We start from the raw sequence: 25,024 nt of genomic DNA on the forward strand, positions 1-25,024 counted from the left end.
AGCAAAGATGACTTTCAGTTCCTTACACACAGCCTCCATGTTTTTATAACACTACAAAGTATCTCAAAAGTATAAAAACATAGGAATTTAATTTACTTTTTGTGCTTTATTTCAAATTAATATTTGGATCAATAGTTTTAAAATCAAAGGTGCTTTCCCTATAATGGTATATGAAGACTTAGGGACACTGAGCACATTAAATGAAAATATAATTGTACTATTGAATCAAAAAGGTTTTACCCAGGTTTCCAAACTTTTAAAAATCTTTGCACATTAATTCTTCTTTAAAAAAGAAAAGAAGTTTCCCTATCAACTAAGTCTGTTATTTTCCTTCTTGCTGTTTATTATTTCTTACTTCTTTATTATTTCTTACTGTTTATTACTTTTTACTTATTACTTTCTTGCCCGTTAGTTACTATGGAAGATAGAATGTTTCTAAATTAGTAGCATTACAGGTACTGACAAGTTCAAGAAAACCACATTTTAAAGAATTTCTTACACTTCACTGAAATGTTTTTATTTCTAAAGTTATTTTTCAGAAATATGAACTCATTCAATTTTCCATGATAGCACAGACAGGAGACTGCTAGGAGGCTAACAAATAGATGCTGATTTTGTTACCAGGAAAGCACAATACTTTGTGTTTCAAGAAAATATTTTAAGCCTATTAAAAATACTCATTTCTTCTCATACTGATAGAATACTTTGAAGAATTCTAAGTTTTATTCCTCCTCATTTTCTGGTTACCTTTTCAAGCAAGATATAATCTTTTAGACAATCATGTTCATAATTTTCCAGGTTGGCAAATCATACACTTAGATGATGAACAAAAGGAGCTTAGATGATGAATAAGAAAGTTTTACATTTTTAAAACAAAAATTTACTTACCTCTCCAAGCTTTTCCAATTTGATGTAGGTTTCCATTTTCCCAAACCCAATTTCTGACTGAAAGTAAGACAATTATAAATTGAGTATTTATTCTTAAAATTTCATCTCTTCCTCAACATCTAAAACTCTCCAATACAGTTTGGAATAGAAAAGGTTGGTTATAGTCAAACTGTTGAACATCTAATCAAGTTTCAAAATATACTTGATGTTGGAATGTTGAAAGGGTCAAAAGCATCAGTATTCATATTGAAATAGTCAACCTACCTTATATAAGGATTGGATAATGGTCTGCTGTGAACATCTTGCTTTATTTTAAAAACCCAAATTTTAAAATACTTAAATTTTAAGATACTAAAGAATCTTATAAAAAATTACTATTTGATTTTCCTTTTAACAAAAATCACAAAATAACTTTCCGACTAATCTTTGAATTCCTATGTAGATTTGAAAAGAAGATGCTATTTGTTTCAGGTTCTCCAATCAAAATACAATGAAAAAGAAAACAAATTTATGTTCTACTCTAGATCAGGAAACATGCAAACACAAAAGCAGCAATAGAAGTCTCATTTTGCCCCCACTCAAAAGCTTTAAAAGTATGTTCTCAAACCCCTGCTTTTAAACCTTAAACTCACTTGCTTATTTTGTATGGAGTCAATAAATGGGGCAGATGGAATATACCCAAATATATCATAGAAACCCAATATACCCATTACATATTCTAAAAGAATATAAGCAAACTTAACACTAAAGATTTGGGAAAACAATATAGACAGGTAGAAAATAGGGACTGAGAGATCAAAATTTAAAAAAAGAAAAAAGGTAAACAGAAGCCAAGAATAAGAATTTCCTAGAATCCCTTTGCAATAGTAGAAAAGACAATAAAAATCTAAAGAAAGATTCACTTCTTGCATAGATGATGCTAATGTCCTTAAATAAAAAGCAAACGAAAGGGAAATAATGCATAACTTCAGTTTTCATTGGTATTAAATTATATTAAATCATTAAATATTACATTGTACTCAAACCCTAGAGAATCAAATATGCAATTTTTCTGGAGTTGTCAAAATAAAAATGATACTTGATGATTAGACTTGGCATTACTTACCACTTTATAGACAAAACGATAAACTATTCTATGTTGAATTGCCAAAAGTAGAAGAGGTCCCTCAAAGGAATTGTTTTTATCCTTTTGTTACAATGACATATACCAAGTTAAAATGATGTAGAACTAAGAAGTACTTAATTCAATTTTGATAAAGTAAAACTCTGGTCATAGGTAGTATATTACTACAAGACTGAAGAACTGTTTCTTTTTGCTTTTCTGTTACCTTTTTTTCTGTATATATTTTTTCATGAAAAACATTAAGTTAGAAAAATGAAGTTTTTTTGGAACTATCATATACTACCGACCCAGGTACTGTTTTATATGTAACTCAGTATTTACTAAGTTCTTGCTTTCTACTACCAATAGCTATGCAGAATAATGAAGTAAAACTATAAGATACAACTTTTCCAGAAACAAATGAAGTTTTTTAGGTCAGTATGGAAAACTCGGCCAACAGTCCACTCTCTGGTACATGACAGCCTGATTCCAATAATTTTTCACTTTAAATAAAAAGGCTAATTGCCAAGGTTAACAAAACTATGACAGAATGAAATTTTTTTACACCTATCTTTGGAATTCAGATGTTTAACTTTACAAACATGGAACTACTGTACTTTCACCTTGAATTTTAAGTCTTGGGTCATCTTTTACTGAGGGGAAAAAATACTATATTGAGAACAAACATAAGCCAATATGAACAAACAATGAGCATCCCTGAAAAATACATAAATATATATATATATAAAGTCACTGTCTATAAGTACATGAGAAAATATGACTGCAAGTTAGAATCTTTTTCTTCTCAGTAGTAGGGAAATTTTCTTATTCTTTCCTGTATCTTAAATGAACACTAGTATGCCCTTAACATGAAATACACTTTGGTCTAGGGGTGATCGTGACAGAAACAATGGAGTTTGCTTTAAAGATTATGTAAGTGAAAGAAAAAAAAAAGATTACGTAAGTGTACTAACTATAAATTAATGGTTTTAAAGATGAAAATGTTTTAGAGGTCACTATATAATGTAAAGAATAACTTGTAAAGGATTCATGAAAAATTTAAGACTACAATGAACCACTCTTCAGAGAATAAAATTTAATGACATTAGAATATGCTGAAAATCTGTTTTTTAAAAAGAAAGTATCTGGTTGACAATAATTACTGTGTATTTCAGCTAGTAGAGAGGATATGTAAGGTGACAGATACGCCAATTACGCTCATACGATCATCACATATTTATACATGTACTGAAATACCCCACATATATATAAAATTATGTGCCAATTAAAAATAAAAGTATATATCTAAAAAAGAACATAAAGATATTATAATTATGAAGTTAAATTTGAATAATCAGTCTATAATATAAATAGCACTACTGAATTCCACCCATGCAAGCAGGTGGAGAATTCAAACAAAAGGCAGTTACATTAGTGAACTATCAGATCCTAATGCAAAGAGTAAAGCATACCACAATATCTCCCCATTTTAATAATTTCCAACCTTAAGGATTTAATGATCACACCTGAATAGTAATTACTGTAATTACTGAATTTTTAAATGGAATTTTTAGAAAAATTTGCTTGCATTTTTATCTGCTGAACATGACAAGATTAACAATAGATATAATGACTAGCTTGTTTACAAGCTCTCCTACGGAAATTATTCAGAGGACAGAGGACAAAGCTCATTTATTCAACATTTACCAAGCACAATGTTAGGTGCTGGGCATACAGTGAAGAAGACAAATATGATCTCTGCTTTCGTGAGTTCACAATCTAGAATGAGTTGCACCTTATTTAGAATATTTTAAACCTTTAAAAGTTGCATAAAAACAAATAATAGCTAAAAAAGGTACAGTAAGCTTTTTATTTTAATATAATTCAAAAACTCCCTTAATTCTGCTTTCCTGACAAATAAAGATCATTTTTCTGATACTTCATTGTTCTCAGAAAGTACTTCACTTTTTGGCAGCCCAAAGAAAATTCCTATTCAGATGACTTACAGAAAAAACATATACATAAGATAAATTACAACTTATAATAGGTCTTCCTATAATTCAGTGTAATTTGTGAGCAGTAGCAAGTGAAATGAGAGCTTTCTAGGTGGCTTTGTTTCTAGCAACATAATTCATGCATCACAGTAATAAAGGTGTATTAATAAGCTGGAGATGCAGGTCCAATTTAGCTTTAGAATAAGTGAAGTATATGCTGAGGTTCTACAGATGCCACGTTAAAAGTGAGTACATACTGAAAAACACTGGGGACAGCAGGAGGTTTTTTTCAAACACCCATTTCCCTTCCTGTGAGAATTAATGAACTGCTATATTTGATAGCAATGGGTTTTACTCTTTGATATGTGGGGACAGAAAAGAGACTGAAAAACATTAATTCTATTTGGTCATTTTTTTCTTACAAAAATTAGCAGTTTGGGGCTGGGGATATAGCTCAGTTGGTAGAGTGCTTGCCTTGCAAGCACGAGGCCCTGGGTTCAATCCCCAGCACTGCAAAAAAATAAAAAATAAAAAAATAAAATAAAAATTATCAGTATAGGAATGAGGAATCCACACAGTGGAAAACACTTCAACTGTGCCTAATCTATAATTTTAATATAATGACACAAGTTTTCATATATAGACTTTCATTCTATTGATGTTACACTTAAAAATCTCATAAAACTTCTACTGGGTACGCCATTATGGTAAATGCAAGAAAACATAAATTCTGACTATCAGCATATAAGATTTCCTATTAGTCTAATATTAACTGTGTTAAGAGAATACTTCATTTCTTATAACCATAAACGAGCATCAAATAGCACTTCCCAATCCAGTAACCAGTATCTTTAATATGATATATGATTATTAAATATAACATGGTATCCTGGATAGGATTCTGGGACACAAAAAAGTTGGTAGTAAAAAACTAATGAAATCTGAATAAAATGTGGAGTTTAGTAAATAGTAATATACCAATATTGGTTCCTTAGTTGTAAGAAATGTATTAAAGTAACATTCTATTAATAATAAGAATAACGGTATGTGGTAGAATCACTGTATTCTCTGTAATTTCTCTGTGAATCTAAAACTAAAATAGTTTAAATAGAAAGTCAATGGGAAGGTTCAAGGTAAAAAAATGGAGACTGAATATAAAAAAGAGTATAACAGATATTACAAGAATCCTGAGAAGATGAGATAGGAAAAAAGGACAACCTGATTTAAAAAAAAAAAAAAAAAAAAAAAAACAGAGTAAGTGTAGACAGATTTTCATGATTGTTATTCAGAAAATGGGGGACAGTTTCAGGTTTACAGCATTTGTTTCATCTACTATGTAGAAGAGACCAGCTCCTTGCTTAGAGTAAGTGCAACAGGCAAAATGAGGGTCCACTTGAGATAGATGATCACGAATTTATAGTAAATCCAATCAGCCATTCCCTATCATTCCCTCCAGCAAAACTGAATTCTATGACTCATTTTCTTAATGCCCACCTAAGTAAGATAAAGGGTATATTATCCATGGAAACTTGAACTCTTAATACATGTGAAGAATTTTCCCCCCAACCACTTTCCATCCACTCCTAACCTCACCATTTTTCTTTATACATAGACTCTAAAGTTCAGATTTCTATACTGAAGAATAGACCTCACTGAGGGAAAAAAAAAAAAAATCTAATTTTTAGATACATAATGAATACAGCATCTGTGTAAGCTTATATTCTATTGTGAAAAATACTTTCCTTTTTCTCATGCCTTTTCCATTATCCCTTTCATATGCCTCTCTACTTCCTACCTTCAAATATAAACACAAAGATTTTTAATTTTGAAGAATAATTTTCAAATATATATCAAAACAATCTGCTTATTAGCAAGGTAAATGATAATGAAAGGTATGCATGGATAGAAACCAAAATACAGGTGGCATGATTAATCTGAAACTTACAAGTCATTTCAAAATCAAAAAGCATGGGAAATGGGTAGGAACAGGTGACAATAATAAAAACCCCAATCACTTAACATTCAAAAGAGGGTTTCACGTAGACTGCAAAAGACAACTCTTTTTAAATGACAGTTTTAAGAACTGCATGGTAAGGGATGGGGACGAAGCTCACTGGTAGAGCACCTACCTAGTATGCTGGAGACCCTGGGTTATACCCCCCCAAAAAAGGAATTGCATAGTATTAAATCATACTTTCACTCCCAATCAGAACAAACATAACTTCAAACTTTATCATAAGTACAAATCTTTTATAAAAATTGATAGCCAAAGAAAACTTTTGACCAGAAAATAAAGTGACAAAAATACATTTTAAAATGTTTTAAGCAGTGATGTGCAAAACTATGATAATCACAAACATATACCAAAATCGAGTTGGTTACACTTTGTCAGTGTGCTCAGAGTATACAGACTAAAGTAATTATACTCTTTAGAATATATAATCAAAACAGAAGCTTTTGTGAATAAAAAAAATTTCATGATATAATATATGGAAAGGAAATGAAACAACTGTGAGAAACTCAGAAGTCATCATCAATTGTTCCTCCCTCGAACACAAAGTTCAACTGGGTACCAGGTCCTATTTTCTCTCTACATGATTCCTAGGGGCTGTGTTCTACTTTCTATTTCCATATGACTGCCACATCATCCCTAATTTTGAATAAATTCTGTCTCTCCCTCTAGTTCATTGTTTGTACTTCTCCTAAAGCTATTATTTGAAACAAAAATGTGATCATGTCAGTCCTTGTTTAAATAAATACTTTTGATAACATGGGATGAAGTTCAGACTCCTTGACTTGACATCTAATGCTTTTATAATGTGGTTCATTCTAGTCTTTCAAACCCTATTTTAAAAACAAATTATTACATATTGACCCTTCTTATCTGTTACAATTTCCCTCCCATTTTATTCTTTACAACACTTTATATGTATCCCTAGTAGAGGACTCTAGTCATCTAAGAGACATAAAACACAATCACCTGAACTTATGTCAAAGATCAAAGTGCAACAGGAAAAGCTGTCCTTTCAATAACCAGGGCTAGGACAATTGCTACATTCTAGAAGAAGTTTATAAGACATAAAGTTGACAAAGTTCCTTTATGTAGAATGTGAAGAATTCCTATAAATCAGTAAGGAAAAGGTAGAAAAACTAGTAGAAAATAGACAAAAGATTTGGGCAATTAATCTCCAAAAGAGAATACCTAAATGACCAAAAACATATTTAAAAGTGTTCAACTTAGTCAATGAAATGCAAAATAAAACCACAATGAGAGATCAGTGGTTTACCAGAAAAGTTAAAATTAAAAAAGAAAAAGACAGCATCAAAAATTGGCAAGAAGAGCAATCAGAACTATCATACATTGATGATGGAAGTATAAATCAGTACAACTACTCTGGAAAACTGTTTTTATGTTTTCTAGGAAGGCAGAACATATATATATATATATATATATATATATATATATATATATATATACACACACACACACAATATGATCCAATAATTCCACTCCTAGGTATGAAGTGCTTACATATGTTAAACAACAAACATGCACAGGAATGGTTATAGCACTATTTAATAATCGTAAAAAACTGAATAAAAGCAAAATGCCCATCAACGGAATGGAGAAAGTATAATACACTAAAAAAAATACAATATACTTATACAGTAAAACACCATGCAACAAAAACAAACGAACTATAACTATATGCAACAACATAGATAAAACTCACAAACTTAACACAGCAAAAGGAACCAACCACAAAAAAATGCATATTATATACTTTCATACATATGTAGATATGAAGTATATAGTAGTGTGTGTGTGTGTGTGTGTGTATATATATATATATACACAAACTATACAAATATACATTTCCATGTTTATGTAAAATTTATTTTAATATATTTCTATATTCAATTACATAAAGTTCAGTAGTTTAAATAAGAATAATCAGAAAAGAATTAAGCATTTTAAAAATAATCAAGAATGAGTACCTATGAGAATAAGAAAGTTCCTGATATTAAAACATACTATAAAAATAATATGATCAAAACAGTATGACACATATGGGTAAAACTAATCTTTGGTATTAAAAGGCAGGGATCATGGCTAGGTTGAGAGGTATTAAGTGAAAAGAAAGATAAAAGAAGGGGCTTTCTGGGATTTTTAAAATTTTATTCAACTGCATACTACTTATACAGATATGTTAACATTGCAAATATTCATTGACTTGTAGGGTGATAGTTTGGGTGCTCCAGTGAATATATATTAATATATGTTTATTGTATCTACTACAGTACATCTATCAAGGTGTATGAGTAATATATTCTGCATATCTAGCATATATCAATAAAATTTATCAAAAATAAAATATAACATAGCTTAAATCCTATTCCAATATGCATGCATGTTAAGGATTCCAATAAGCCCTAAAAAATGGAAAAAGATAAAACTCAGAAGGTAATATAATATTATATTAAGGGCTGGGGTTTTAGCTCATTGACAGAGTTTGTCTAGCATGTGCAAATTTTAGGGTTCAATTCTTGTAACTGCCAAAAAAATTTTTTAAATGTTTACATTCAGAGAATAGAAACAGCAGATCTGAAGGTTTAGGTATAGGAGACCAAAAACTTACTAAGGAAGCTCTACGAGACCTTCGGCTCATTGGTTGATCAAATGGTGGACTGTTGATCTGCAACTTTTCCAGATATCCATCAGGTATTCTGATATCTGCAGGTAGGGATAACCGTTTATTTAAATCCTACAAAAAAAAAAGAAAAAGTAGGTAATCAAAACCAAAAAAGACAAGGCATTTTGACTTTTGATTCATGTGCTTTAGTGTATTACTTTTTAGCAATAATTAACTAAAGATAACTGCAGTTGCAAAGTTACCTACATTGATTATATATAATATACTGAAGGCAAAAATATTTACTACTACTGTAAGCAAAGGTATATGATGCAGTTTTACAGAAATGATTTAAAACAAAATGGACTCAGTTATTTTGGACTCATTTCATTAGTAAATTTATCTTGGATTTACTTTGAAATTATTATGCCATATGGTAAGAATAGGCAGACACCACAATGTGATCAATTTAAATAAACAAGTAGATATTATGATTTTACATACAATATGGTGAAAGAAAATTAAAATATTTTCTTATTGCTGTTAATAGAAGTAAAAGCATTCTACTTCATTTAACTGTAGAATGTGAGCTGAGACAAACTTCAAAGAGAAACTTGCCTTTAACATCACATGGAGAAATAAATATTCTATAAAAAGAAATCCTTTTATCATAAAATCATGAAAAACAAAAGAGATGTAAAGAAACTGTCTAAATATTTACTGAGAGATAAAAGATTTAAATATAGACATATACCATATTCCAAATGGTTAGACTAAACAATAACACAATTTTGGTTCTCACAATATTAATTTTAATATTTTATATAACCAAAAACAAATCCCAAGATTATTTTTGCAACAAAATGAAATGCCTAAAACTCATTTAGAAAAAAAAAAAACAAAAACATCTTCAAAAATATTCTTGAATTAGAGTACATGCTCTTCAACTTACCATGGGGTTTTTGTCCTGATAAACCAATTCTAAGTTGAAAATATTAAGTTGTAAATGCATTTAAATATACCTAAATTCACTAAACATCACTGTTTAGCAACACAGAACACGGTATAGTAGTTTAATCATGTGACTGCATGGCTAACTGGGAGCTGTGATACTGCATCACAAAATAGTATTATACTGCATATTGCTAGCCAGGGAAAAGATCAAAATTCAAAATCCAAAATCTGAAGTATGGGTACTACTAAATGTATATTGATTTTTCACCATTGTAAAGATGAAATCATCAGTTGACCCATGAGAAATCAGAAACAGATCATGTGTATATATGTGCAAGGGGAGGAATAAAGAAATTTTTCTAGATACTAAAATGAATTAAACTAAAAAAAAAAAAAATATATATATATATATATAATCTATAGCGTGTCACCTCTGGGAGGAAAAATATATAACTCAATGAAAGAATAAGACAATCAGATATAGACCCTAATGCTAACATATTTTAAACGATAAAGAAAATCACATATATTATGAAGAAAAATAAGGAATAATATTATTGTGATATGCCTACATAATTATACAAATATCGAGTTGATCTCAAGAGTTGAAAGTATTAATTTATCACAGAGAAAACTGATACTGTTTTCCTTAACTCACTCAGAAACCATCTTTTAACAATAAAAACATAACCAACCAGCAGGACAGATATTCTAATCATCATTGTCTCAACAGCTATGAGAAAAGAAACAAAACCTATTTTAAAACATTTCACTTTTTTGCAGAAAAAAAATCTCAATATACAGTACATACTGAAATGATAAGTCATAACTTGTCTTCGATGTTATAACATTGATAAGAAAAGGAAATGGGTTGTATAACTTACACGGAGAAATAATTTACTATGTACTATAGGGATTTGTAAATGTGATGAACCACAAAGGATATGATACTGATACTTATAAAGAAAGGGGAAAAAAAGCTGGGGTCTATTTTATTTTTCTCTCTTAAAATCTGAATATGAAGTATCCAAATCAATCTCAAAGAGATATAATTGAAATCATATTTTCTGAAAAGATGACTTTGCAAAGTCATCTAGAATGACATCAGTCTAGGTTAATGGAATTTAAAAAAAAAATTTCACTTTTCCTTAACAGGGAACCAAAAATGAATGCTTTGTAGAGCATAGAATACTATTATTGATGTGTACTTGGCATTGGGATAGTAATTAAATATTCAGAATACAACTCACTGATATAAAGAAAGAGCTCTCTTACAGATGTCATTTGCCTTCATGAAAATTTTCAAATGGACATTTATGTACTTGATATATATGTGTTTATTTATATATGAACACACATACAGAGGTATATTTATATATTTTTAAAATGTTACCTCCATTGAGATCCGTCTATGTATACGATTTCTGAGACAAACACCTGTAGGTGACTGGACTTCATCAGATGATGTCCCAGAAGCTTGGTCACTCTCACCATCTGATCCCATTTTCAGATTTTCGTGAACAATATCTGTATCAGAAAATGAGACAATATTTACCTTAAAGAAGATTTATTTTATCCCACTATGTAACTAATTATCATTACGGGTAAAATGTAGACAACCAACATAAAAAAATCAGAGAATTAAATACAGTCGAGTGCATAGGTGTGCAGTTAAGAGATCAAAATATTAACTCAAATGTTTTCAAATAGTAAGTACTCAGAAATCCTTTTACACTCTTGGATTATAAAAAATTATGAAAGAACTTGCATTCAAATCATTATCAAGAGTTGAATGAAAATTACAGACTGAAAATATACATTTAAACTTTTAATGAATAATAGTTACTTAAAAATAGGACTTTAAAAAATTGAACTCAAGGGTTTCATACCAAATCAATATCAGAATTTACTTCATTTCTATATTTTTGTCTTGGTAACTCAATTCTAAAAACATTCTAATTCATATTCATAAGCAGTTGCAAATAACAGTGGAATAGACTTCTATTATAAAGAGACTTTGAAGAAATTTTATGTTGCCATCTGAACAAAAAAATTAACTTGGCAAAAATCAATGTATTGGTGATTGATTCCTAATCTCTTAAAATTGGATACCAGATACATCTGAAGTCATAAATTCTTTTCTGTCATACTTTAAAAATATTAAAGAACTTAACCATGCCTTATATTTTAAGCAAAATCTGAAAATTTTCCTACCTCAAGGAAATGTAGATCAAAATGTAATGCTTAAATATGTACAGCTGGGTTTGTAAGAATGTATAGGTAATGCCCAGGAACAAATTTAACAAAGAGGGAACTTAAAGTCTAAAGCTCTCAGGCATAAACTGTCACTTTCTTGAGGGGTTGCTGGGACTGGTAGGAAAGTACTTGGGTTCAGGTGCACACCAGAATAAAAGGTGAAGCCTTGGGTGTCTAAACTGCAATTGAGACTTCATAGAAATATCCATCTCTTGCAAAAGAAATACAAAGTAAGTCTGGTAATCTCAGATTATGAATAAAAACTTGAGTACTATCTGACTCAACCAAGAAATTATGTCATTAACAAACAAATATAATGCAAACACAGCTGTTGATTGGTAGTTTTGATTCCATCAAGACAAAAGTAAAACAATGAAGTCTTATGTCAAAACTTTACTAATTTGTCAGTGTGGTAAGAGACTTCTTTGCTGAATCAGGTAGCAGTTTTCGAGAACGAGAAGAACACTTACTTGCTCAATTTTGGGGCCATTCACTACATAATAGCCTCAGAACCAGTAAACTTAAAATTTCATCTGCACTGCTAATACTTTAAACATTACTTTCTTAAATCTAGACCAAGAATCTAGAAGAAGAATGGATGTTTTCATCGATTCTTAAACTAAAAATGTTTTTGTTTTGTTTTGTTTTCTTTTTGCAATTTAAAGGTTACTAATCAAAGAAAAAGAATATGCAACAGAGACTACAGTCCACAAAATGTACTAACAAGCCCCTGATTTAGATAATCAACAAACAATAAGCCAAGCCCTGACCTGTAGTGTTTTCTGATTTCCTGGGGCAAACAATCTCCATAGCAGACTTTAAGCTACCAACATGACACTGAATGTGTAACAATGAGAAGAAATGTGAAGTGGCATACCATTACATAGTATTTTCACCATAAGCTACAATAGAAGTAACTCTTACAACATAGATAATAATAGTAAAAAGTAGCAGAAAAATCAGAAAGTAATGACTTTTGAGTATTCATTACTTTTGTTAATTTACCCTAATTGTAAGTTCATATAATTAAAAATTAAATTAATAATAGCCATGCTTAACAGACAAAATTGCTGAAAATTTAAGAATCATCTCTCATGAGCTGACTGAAGCACACCATCCTGTAGGGTTACACCTATACAGATAAATGCTGCTATATATATTACCCATAAATAAAAACTGTAGGTAAGTTCATATTCCCAAAATTCATGAAACACATCAGGAAATAATCTGCCATGGCAAGAAATAAAGCAAGCTCAGGAACTTCAGTAAGTATAATTATCTAATAAAATCATAAAATTGTTATGTTTAGGCAGGTGCAGTGGTGCACGCCTGTAATCCCAGTGGCTTGGAGGCTGATGGAGGAGGATTATTGTGAGTTCAAAGCCAGCCTCAGCAAAAGAGAGGCGCTAAGCAACTCAGTGAGACCCTGTCTCTAAATAAAATACAAAATAGGGCTGGAGATGTGGCTCAGTGGTTGAGTATCCATGAGTTCAATCCTGGTACCCCTCAATTTTTTTTTTTTTAAATTTTAAATTGTTATGTTTAAAAACATAACGTTGTAAAAATCAAATCAAACGTGAATTTTAAAAAAGAAACCACCAAGGCTGTGGATGTAGCTCAGTGGTAATGTGCGCACCTAGCACATGTGAGGCACTGTGTTCGATCCTCAGCGCCACATAAAAATAAATAAATAAAATAAAGGCATTGTGTCCATCTACAACTAAAAAAAGTTTTTTAAAAATTAAAAAAAAAAGACACCACCAAAATTGATCAGGGAAGTAGACTTTCAGATATACATAGTTAAATAGAAACTTTCAGATATACATTTTCCCTGGATATTTAAAAGGATACAGTAATAAAAGAGTAACAACTCAGGTGATAATCTATTGTACAAGTCTATAGTGATTATTTCAAGAGTTACTGAGGTATGATCCTAAATTAAGCACTACCCTAAGTTGCCATTCATTTCAAAATTCTAATTTCCTTCTTATGAGATTTGTTTCCTTCTGATGAACAGGTATTCAAATATTACTTCTCTGTAGTGTCAATAATCCTCTCTCTAGAACCCTCCATCTGTCTGTTGTCCTTCTTACTCTTAACTTGTTTTTTTAACTGGCAAAGAGAAATCTGATAATAAAGGTTGGCTGACTAAAACCTAACAACATACAAGTTCTACAATCAGAAAGTTAGATATAATAGACAAATAATCAAATTACCCAATCTGCTTCCATTTCTGGGCATTGCCATGAAGGAGCCAAGGCTTCCTCCAATAACACTGTGGGGTCTCCGCAATGGGGGTTTCTTGAAAGACCCTGTGTACTGGTGGAGGAAGGAATGCATGCTGTGAGATGTTGGAGGCCTTCCATTCTTCACTATAGGCTCTGTGGTTCCCAGTATTTGAAAATTATTCCATCATCAGCCCAAGATTCAGGAGCACACGAGAAGGATTGAGAAAGCAAAGCAGAAAATAAAAGTTGTAACAGAGATCATTACATTTAACTTCATGTCTATGACTATCCATACAAAACGGTAGAGCTAAAATAATGTCCATGAAAAAGTATTTATAAAAAATATTTTTTAATATTTTAAATTGGCTAATAACTTACCTATCCCTCTCTCATGTAATAAAAATTGGTTAATAATCACAAAACTAACATAACCATTTTATTTACTTGCTGATTTTAACATATCATGATTGTTTACATTCACTCCTCCATGTATTAACTACCTAGTATGTATTTTATGATTAAGCATGATACAGAATATAAGATATAATCTTCACCTAAAATGAACTTATATCCCTATTGCTAGACATCTAAAAAAGTGTCAATTAGTGAATTAAATAAAAGTACTTAAGTATCGTCAATTATTGCCCCAAATTTGAGATTTTAATATAAAGAATCTTTACATAATCACAGGTCTATTACCAAGTAGAAACATTCCTAAAATATAATACTTAAAAGTTATTTAGGACAGGTACTGTGGCACATGCCTGTAATCCCAGTGGTTCAAGAGGCTGAGGCAGGAGGATCGCAAGTTCAAAGTCAGCCACAGCAACTTAGCAAGGCCCTAAGTAACTCAGCAATTTTAAACAAAATATAATAAAAGGCTGGGGATGTGACTTAGTGGATAAGCACCCCTGGGTTCAATTCCTGATACCAAAAAAAAAAAAAAAAAGTTGTTCAGTTATAAGTGACAAATGATGTGAACACAACTTTGAAAACCTGTTTCAAGTTTTTTGAGTATAACCCTAAGAATTGTTGGTTCATGTGATAATTATATTTAATTTTTTGAGAAAATGGTATGAACTAATTTTTGCCAATTTTTAAAAAATTAAACATTTAAAAAATTTGATGTGCTCTGAATTCTCTATTCTTGCAGGTACTTTATAAAAAATATTCTACACTTCTGTTTAGCATAAAATAATTTTGTATGCTAACAACAACAAACCTAAACTCCATAAGGAAAGAATGTGATGGAAGCAATTATCAGACACTGACCCAAAGGTGAGGAATTTCTGTCCAAGTTACTAATGAAAGCAAGGGACTAAGCAATATCAGACTGTGGTAGTCCATGCTACCTGCAATCTCTGCAATGTCTATTATGATGCCTTCAAACATTATTTTAAGTAAGTCTGGTCAAGAAGAAATTCAACACTTTCCATTTTTTCTTCTTTACTACCTGTCAAAAATTACTATTGTAAAAGGGAATTTTAATAAGGGAAACAATATGTACTACTTGAAAACAATTAGATATTGTAAACATTTTACCAGGTTACAAACTAAGCATGTTTTAATAAATAATACTAAAATATTTCAGAAAACATGCAATTAGTCTAAAATATTACTTAGGTCTCAAAAAAAGTAGGTTCATTTTCTTTGATTCACAAGTTTTTTTTTTTTTTTTTAAAAAGTGGTATGTCTTATAGTCAAATACTCATTAAAAATATGTTTTAGCTGAGCGCTATAGTGCATGCTTATAATCCCAGAGGCTTGAGAGGCTGAGGCAAGAGGATAATGAATTCAAAGCCAGCCTCAGCAACTTAGCGAGTCCCTGAGCAACTTAGTAAGACCCTTTCTCAAAAATAAAAAATAAAAGGGCTGGGGATGTGGCTCAGTTGTTAAGCATCCCTGGGTTCAATCTCTGGCACACACACACAAAAAAGTGTCTTAGTCAGGTGCAGTGACTCATGCTTATAATCCTTCCTACCTAGGCAATTGAAGTAGGAGGATCACCAAGTCGACAGCCAGCAATTTACCAAGACTGTTTCAAAATAAAAAGTAAAAAGAGTAGGTATACAGCCCAGTGGTAGAGTAGCCCCTGGGTTCAGTCACCAGCACTACTCCTCCCCATGACACACAAAAGTGTTCCAGAAACCCCCATGAAGATGCATACTGTGCTTATTTTATTTCTGTGTATCACTGGCAAACATAATGGCAAGACTCTTCTATCATAAAAATGAACACACTGAGCTGGACATGCTGACTTAGGAGGATCACAAGTTCAAAGGTATTTTCAGCAATTTAGCCAGGTCCTAAGCAATTAGCAAGTCACTGTCTCAAAATTTTAAAAAGGGCTAGAGATGTGACTCAGTGGTGAAGCACCCCTGGGTTCAATCCCTGCTACCAAAAAAATTAACAACCCCCCCCCCCCCGCCCCCCGCACAACACACTGGATTTAATTAATACCAAGAATTCAATGGCTTTCTGAAAGAATATTAGGATTTTGCTTCAGGTATCTAGCAAATATCATCTTACAAGAAAAATAGAAGATTTGGGATTTGATACAAAGGCAAAATTTTCCCCTCCTACATGTAACTATATCCAAATTATTATTTTAAATTTCCTACTAGCCCACCTTTCCTATCCCACATTAAAAACAAAAGAGTAGAAATCAAGGAAGTCTCAGCAGAACCTAGGAGGTCTGGGAAAATAGATACAACGCAGACTTTGAAGCAAAGAAATCTAGGTTGTAAAGTATTTGCTCTGCCAACAAAATGGGTGTCCTTGAGTAAATAATGACCCTTCAGAGGAAAGGAAATAAGATATCTGAAGCCTTGGTAGAATAAATTACTTACCTGAAGTTATCCAACCAAGTGTTTCAGCATATTAAATCCCAACCCATGACTTCTAACATAAAAACACAGATCCCTTTCCACTGTATATTTCCTGCTCTCGCAGAACAAGCATTTACGTGCAATGGGAGGGGTAATGCTGTTTATGTTTTTTACCTACAGCCACAAATCTCAGCAAAATTTCTGGCACAGCGAAGGAAGGCTTGCCAGATAATCTGTGTATCATGACACGCTGGCAGCCATTCATGTAAGCTCCCTTCTGGTAATTACAGCATTCCTACAGTTATTTTCATTTTGACTATGTAGCCTTGTTCCAAAAATGTCACTGAGTTTATGTTTTAATTCATTCACTTTAACAAGCTCTTTATTTTATATTTGTATCTGTGTATTACTACTCTGAATTATAAAAAAGACTGTCAAATGCATGAAACATTATATGCCTACCTGCTATATGTGCTCTCAATACTATGGAGAGTCTCTGTGGTAAACATAAAATTTAAAAACAATAAAATTTACTCATTATGAACCTTAGACTTTATAGGTGGTCAAAATCCATATAGAATGTTATAAAACTATGATGAGACCACAAATTTCACAAATGTTCTATGCATTTTTAAGCTGCATTAATTCAGGTCATAAGAACAGCAAAAATATTTAAATGTCAATTTAAAAAGAGTTATTTAACAATTAGGATAATATTATATAATATATTTTTATTTATGAACTAGTAAAAAATAGAAATACGGGATGGAATAATTCATTATGGCTTGAGATAGGCATAGGTAACAATGTTGGAGTGAAAGTGGAATATTCCAGTAAGCAAGCACGAGAAAGTTACGCAATCTTCTGATTCCTAAAACACCAGGGAATGAGACAGAGAAATAAAAGGACATGATTATGACTTTAGACAGTAAATTCACTTTGTTTATAAAGTAATTAAATGGAGGAAGCATCTCCTCCATCCCAAATATTTACCATTATCCTTGCTGCTGTTTTCTTCAATAGTCATTTGTTCAGCTAATTCAGATAAAGATTCATCAATAGTCTGGCTTCCTCGAAGAGTGAGGGATAGCCTTCTCTTAAACTTTTTCATCCTATCAATTGAATGAGGCTTGAAAAATCCTGAAAGAATGAACACAAAAGAAAAATCATCAATATTTTACTGCTCAAGAAAAAATACCATTCTGGGTTTACTGGGAATCTTCAAAATAGGAATATAATGAATATAATGAGGAATTTCTAACTTCACCAATCATCATAAAATCCAACCTTTTGTTAAAAAGATGCAACTGCTAATTAATGCTATATTTATTTGGTATTATTAGAAAAGCAGAAATTCTACATAATTAAAGAAAATTCAAACATAATAATGAAATTTAGAAGAATTGGTAATTTTCTTAAAATGTACTTTCTACAATTCAACAATGAAAATATCAATACTATTTTGATGCTTCGGTTCTATCCCTACAAATCACAATCATATAGGAACCAGTCAGTAGATATATTCAGGAGATATCTTAGGAGAGGTATGTTAGAAGAGGTAAAGAGGGAAGGATAAAGAATAATGTTTGACATTTTACTATTCCATTGTCATATATTAGGAAAAATTCTCAAAGAAGTTCCCTGGTCCAAGTCAGACAAATAACAAATAATTAAGACTTATAAACAGGATTGCCATTGACTTTATCTTCCACATTATAACATCCCTGAAATCAGGATGTATTTCATAATTAATAGGATGTCAAAATGTATTGAAATCATATTTTCTTTCTCATAGGTACATAAATGAATGACACAATTCATGGTGGAATCTTACAAATGATGAAACAAGGTACTTGCTGCCATAGCCAATTCTCCAACAATTTACCTATCACTTCTTTTCTGATTTACTTTCTGACTTGCAATTTGCAGGATTACCAGATCACCATTAAACTATAAGCATTATCCTAAAAGGAGTAAGGGCCTCATAAACTCCTTTATGCTTGGGCTGGGGTTGTGGCTCAGTGGTACAGAGTTTGTCTGGCATGTGTGAGGCAGTGGGTTCAATCCTCAGCACCAAATAAAAATAAACAAAATAAAGGAACTGTATCAATCAACAACTAAAAAAAAAAAAAAATTAAAAATACCTACTTTATGCTGAAATACATGTTTTACCATCCACCTCTGTTTATCTATTTCTGACTGTGTTTTGCTTATTCTCTCCTTCTAAGGCTCTATTCTAAGTAGCTGAGTTTGCTGAACAGGTGACCTCTGCATAAGATACTAGTTATGTAATAATTTTTGTTTGCTCAGAGGCTGAATGGAGGGTATCAAGTACAAATTTATAAGTAGTAACAATTTTGTACCTTACCACCTCCATGTTATACATTTGCTATATTTTTAAAAATAAACACTACAATAAAAATATAAAATCACACACATTGAAAGAGCAAGAATTGCAATTACACTATAATAAAAATTATTTTCACTCCTAAGCTCTAAAATAGGAGATGGACTTTGGTGAATTATTGAAAAGCTTCCATGCCTTAGCTTGGTTTGATTATAACACCAAAATGACAAATACATTCTCCTGAATATTTTCTATTAATTTATCTTTTAGGTTACTATTCCTCTTTTCAACTGTATAACCTGCAATTAAACCTATCTATTGGATTCTCAATTTTAGTTACATTTTGTCAGTCTCAAAATTTCCATCTAATTCTTTTCTATAGATCCCAAATCTCTAGTGAAATTCTCAATTTCAGTATGTACTTTCATAACTAGATTTTCATGCCTCTGTAACTCCCAAGTCTGTGTAATCTATATGAATACTATTTTGATGCTTTGATCTGTTCCTGTTCTTTATTTTTTTCTCTTATCCTGTACACCTAGCAATTGTTTACTGACTGACAAGAACTATATGTGAATGATTTTATGAAATGCCTATGGGAAAAAAAAATGTAGAGGTTCTGGATGCTGTTACCTTCCTCCAAAGAAAATTTAAATCTTTTCTAGCAGGCAGTAAAAGTAGATCAACTCAATACAATCAGGAACAGAGATTACTTGAGACTGAGCTTTAATGCTATTATAAAGATTGACCTACCTGTGGTTTGTCCTCACTCTTTATGATACAGCCCTTTAACAGATTCCAACTGTAAACCTAAGCCAGAACAAACTATCAAAAGCTCCATGCAACTTCTCCAATTGTTTTTGCTTATCTTTTATGCCCTAATCAGCTTTTATCCTTTTTCTCTACACAGCATAAGAGTTAGAAAACACAGGAGAAAACCCAGTACAGAATGTGTCTGTCTCCTCTCCTGAATCTTAACTGACTCAGCAACCTTCAAAATGTTAGTTCCCTGGCACTTCTGGTAGTTTCAGCAGAAGTTTTAGTCCTCTACAAGTTACTCTATCACAGGCAAAAATAACACAGGTATTTTACCAAGCAAGGAGGTAGTCAATGAAATCAGAAGTTGAATCCAACAAAGAAACCTGTTTAGTGTAAGGCTGTCCTAAATGCTATCTCATGTCTGACTGTCAACCTTTATAGCACCACCTTGACAGTGAGTTGTCAACGCCATTCATTTAAACATACTAAATATTTAAGATGAACTGAGCTATGTCACTCTCCTCTCTCTAGATGAGTCTAATATAAAACTTTACACTACAGACACTAGAGAGAGTCCCCCTAGCAAGTCATCAAGCATGGTAATTGCGCTGACCCCAACACACTCTTCAGGAAATCTGTATTTCCCCAAACTCCCAAGAGCTGGTAGCTCATAACCACCAACTTTTTACATAGCAACCTTTTCATATACAGTCATATGGTTACTGATGTCTACATCAACTATACAGACATCATTTCAGAACATGGGCACACACTTTTTTAAAAATTGGGACCTATTTCAAAATTTTTGAAAACTGGAACCTGCCTATTGTTCTAGATAACAAATAAGAATAAAATTAACAAAGTATAACAGAAATGTTATTACAGAATTGATTCATATAACATACTAACAGATCAATTATATATGGATTCAGTATACATTATAGCATAGAGTTTGGCTATTTGAAACAGTAGCCAATAGTCAAATGTGGTTAATGAACATCTGAAAAGTGGTTAGTACAAAGTGAGTTGTGCCATAAATGTAAAATATACAAGAAATTTTAAAGACAGTAGGAAAAAAAGAATATAAAAATAATTCAATCAAAATCAAAATCACAAAAAAAGAAAGCAGAAATGGCAGCTGCTGGGGGAAGGAAAGGAATGAGAATTATTGATTACCCAGTATAGATCTTCAGTTTTACAAGATAAAAAGAATTCTAAGAGACAGACAAAGGTGATGATTGCAAAACAACATGAATTATTTTAATATGAACTAAACACAAAAATGATTAAGATAATACATGTTAAACGTATTAAAAAAAAAAAAACTAAAAACCCTTAGTGGCCTAGGACAGTAGTAAGCATTTATTATCTCACAAAATTTTAACTTTAACTGTATTACTGATAATACTGAAAAGATACTTTAGATATTTTTAAGTGAAATATATTACTAAATTAAATCCATCTTTAAAAAAAACTTTTTAAAAATACATGTTCAAAAACTTAAATTATATGTGGGGTGCACATTACATTTCTAGTAAACATGCTGATACAGAGCATCAAGTATATATTAGTGTTTTAAGTGGATACCAAAAAAAAAAAAAAACTTTAACCTTTGCTTAATGCAGTGCATTTGAACAACTGTGTATACTAGGAATTATTCTATTTACTCATAACTCAGAATGGTACACATTTATCAATAAAGGGCATAAGAAATTCTGATCTACAGAATAACTTTTAAAATACTTTCACTGTCAGAAATAAGAAACTTTTAATTCATAAAAAGACAGAAATATTTCATTATAAAGCTACAAACTGACTACAAAATTTTCTAAAAGCACATATTAAAAAGGTCCTATTTTTATCTTACATGATCTTTTTAAATAACAATGATTAATAAACACGGTAAATAAAACACTTTTTGTGAAGTAGCTATTTATATTATTTTTAAGGTTAAACTTTGTCATTTATTACTTTTAGAAGGCAGTGCTAAATTATTGCTTTCCTAAAATAAAAACCCTTAAGAGTTTGGTTAAAATATTTTATCTAGTTGAATAGAAAAAAAATTTGATATTGTTAGACTCTTTATACTATGATTCTATGCATTAGTAAGACAGGTTAACAAGGTGATTTGTGGTGAACATTTAATTTTAAGTTAGTTTTATGTTTAATTCATGCCACTTAAAAAACTATTTTCACATTTAAAATTAACATGTTGAAATTTTAATTGAACCCTAAAGAAAAGCTCCACAATTATTTTGCTTTAATATTTTAAAGACTTATACATAATACACTACTATAAATGTTCATATTTTAGCATAAATGTCCTTCCCTCTTTTCCTCAAGTTTTTACTCATAGCAATATATATATGTATTTTATATATATATATAATATATATATTTAAAATATCCTACGTGTATATATAAACTCCACATATATACATACACCTATGTGTATCTACACATAGGAGAGGTAGGGTGGGTGGGTGTGTGTGTACACAGCAAGTTGTGTGGGTATTTACTGAAAAAACACATTTAAACACCTCTAGGTTTTCTTTTTCTTAACCATAGCAAGATCAAATTAAAAAAGTTAAAGGATAAAGGATTCAGGATGACAGCCTGTGAGTCATATTCATATATATACATACATATATGATAGCTAGAGATATATTTTTTGTACTAGGGATTGAACTGAGGGGCAATTACCACTGAGTCACATCCCCAGCGCTTTAAAAAAAAATTTATTATGGGATAGGTCTTTGCTAAGTTGCTGAGGCTGGTTTTGAACCTGCAACCTTCCTGCCTCAGCCTCCTGAGTTGCTGGGATTACATGCATGTGCCACTGCAGCTGGCAAGATATAGTTATTGATACCCATATAGATAATACATGTTAGACATAGATATCTGATAATGTTCAAAATCAGTTCCCAACCACAACTGCATAAAAAGAATTTGTAAATGTAATGTATTAACTTGTTCTAGGATTATCTGTCACACAATTAACAAAATTTTTCTTTTCTCTTTTGGTACTGGGGATTGAACTCAGGGGTACTTGATCACTGAGCCACATCCCTAGACCTATTTTGTATTTTATTTAGAGACAGGTCTCACTGAGTTGCTTAGCACCTCACTTTTGCTGAGGCTGGCTTTGAACTCACGATCCTCCTGCCTTAGCCTCCCAAGCCACTGGGATTACAGGCTTTTGTCACCGCACTCAGCTAAAAATGTTCATGTTTTCTTTTATCTTATTTATTTACAATATATAGATAACTATTCTGGAATGCCAACTGAGTTGAGGTAGAAAAAACACATACACTGGCACATACTGTTTTTTAAAAAGAGAGCTGCCAACAGTTCCAAACTATAGCCTCTATTATGGATTTTCACTTTAAAATAGGTGTTTATTTTGGCCCTCCTGGTACTTCCAAAACAAAACTCTTTGAACATAAATTTGTTATATTCAAACTCTCATAATAGAAGACATATTAGAGTATCAATCCACTGCTTGTCTTTGAAATATTTTTAAAACAATTTTTTTGCTAATTCTTGAAGGAAAAAAATAAATGGCTAAATATTATTTGTTTTAAATGTCTCAATGATGTTCCTTTTCATAAATAAGCAAAATTCACATGTAGAACAAATGAAACATTTTAAAGTTAAGGTTAAAATCTGAAACTAAAAAGGTAAATTAATGTTTCCACTTAATCTTGCTGTTGTTAGTCTTCCTGAAATATCAAGTGGAGTAATAAGATTTTACAATGAAAATAGCTTTATTTATTTTGTTATAACATTTCTGCAGCAACTCTGGCTTTAAATAAAACTTGTAAATGAGCTGAACTCATTAAATGCTATGTAAATAAATATTCTATTACCTTTCCCACAATGATAAAACCGTAACATTCAATACTCCCCTAGGACACTCAAGCTAACCATATAGAATAAGGAATAACTAATAAAAAATTAGCTTTCTTCACTAGAGACACATCTTTTTATTTGTATAAAATACACAGTGATTATACAAAACACAGAGCACTAAATTAAAATCTCAATCATGCTTATAGGTTTTTCCCTACATTTAGAAATTGTAATCCTTTATTTGTTCAAATCTGATGCTGATTCTTCTTCTTTGATGTGTGAAGCAAACACAAACCAGAAAAAAAGAAAACGTACCAAAGATTTTCCTCTATTCATAAACACGACATGAGAAAGACAACTTAAGACTACTGTTAACACTTGAGATGCAAAATGTTAGAGAAAGAAGTGCTATGGTTGGTCCCTCCACCAATAACAACCAGTAAACTGGGGAAATGACCAGGATCAACTATCGTGGAACTCTAGAAACTGAACACTTAAAACATCTAGGAGACTACTTGATAAAAAGGGAGTCAGTTGATCTTGACAGGAGAACCACATATGCAACCAGCAGCCCTCATTCCCCATTTTCAGTCCTGCCACTGCAGCAGAGGTTGGCAGCCTGCATTCCTAGAACAGTTAGTGTCAGAGCAGGCAATAGGGAACTTTGTACTTCAAAAAAATCCAGCTGCATGTTTTGGTCAGTCTGGCAGATCCCTGAGAGACAGAGACAGATGCAAATGCTTGCCTTTTTTAAGGTCCACTAAGGATTGTTGGTGGCAGAAAGGGGTAGTGGTGAATGGTTTACCCACTCACATCTACTACAAATTTTAAAGAAAAATGCACCTTTTTTTCACCAAATATTTTAATACCTTTGTCAGGTCACTGGCTGACTACAAAGATAATGCAATAGAAACTTTAGTAATCACACAAGAAATAAACAATTTGCAAAAATAGTTTGAGAAAGTCACAAATGGACAGCAGTAGCCCTCAACTTGCAACCAATCCCTAAGAGATGGGAAAATCCTACTTCTATAGTTACTAGATTTTAATATTCCAATAAACAGGTCTCAAAAATAATTACAAAGCACACAAGTAAGAAACAAGTAAGAAAGCAGGTCCACTTTAAGGAAAAAAGTATTTGGCAGAAACCATTCCTGATGAAGCTCTGAATTTGAAATTAAT

The 25,024-nt window shown here is 31.4% G+C and overlaps 1 protein-coding gene across 3 annotated transcripts in view; it reads right to left on the reverse strand.

Moving 5' to 3' along the window:
* CDK17 (cyclin dependent kinase 17) overlaps nucleotides 1-25,024 on the reverse strand; it is a 105,434-nt gene that overhangs the window by 18,604 nt on the left and 61,806 nt on the right. For all 3 annotated transcript variants that reach the window (XM_079142870.1, XM_079142871.1, XM_079142872.1), the window contains exons 2-6: nucleotides 17,878-18,024; nucleotides 14,045-14,209; nucleotides 10,966-11,099; nucleotides 8,625-8,750; nucleotides 889-945 (exon numbers count right to left, since the gene is read on the reverse strand). In XM_079142870.1, the coding sequence (XP_078998996.1) occupies nucleotides 889-945; nucleotides 8,625-8,750; nucleotides 10,966-11,099; nucleotides 14,045-14,209; nucleotides 17,878-17,995 (600 nt within the window). In that variant the 5' untranslated portion in view covers nucleotides 17,996-18,024. The remainder of the gene's footprint in view (nucleotides 1-888; nucleotides 946-8,624; nucleotides 8,751-10,965; nucleotides 11,100-14,044; nucleotides 14,210-17,877; nucleotides 18,025-25,024) is intronic.

Source organism: Sciurus vulgaris (genome assembly GCF_902686455.1).
Source record: "Sciurus vulgaris genome assembly, chromosome: 5".
In the NCBI taxonomy this organism is placed as follows: domain Eukaryota; kingdom Metazoa; phylum Chordata; class Mammalia; order Rodentia; family Sciuridae; genus Sciurus; species Sciurus vulgaris.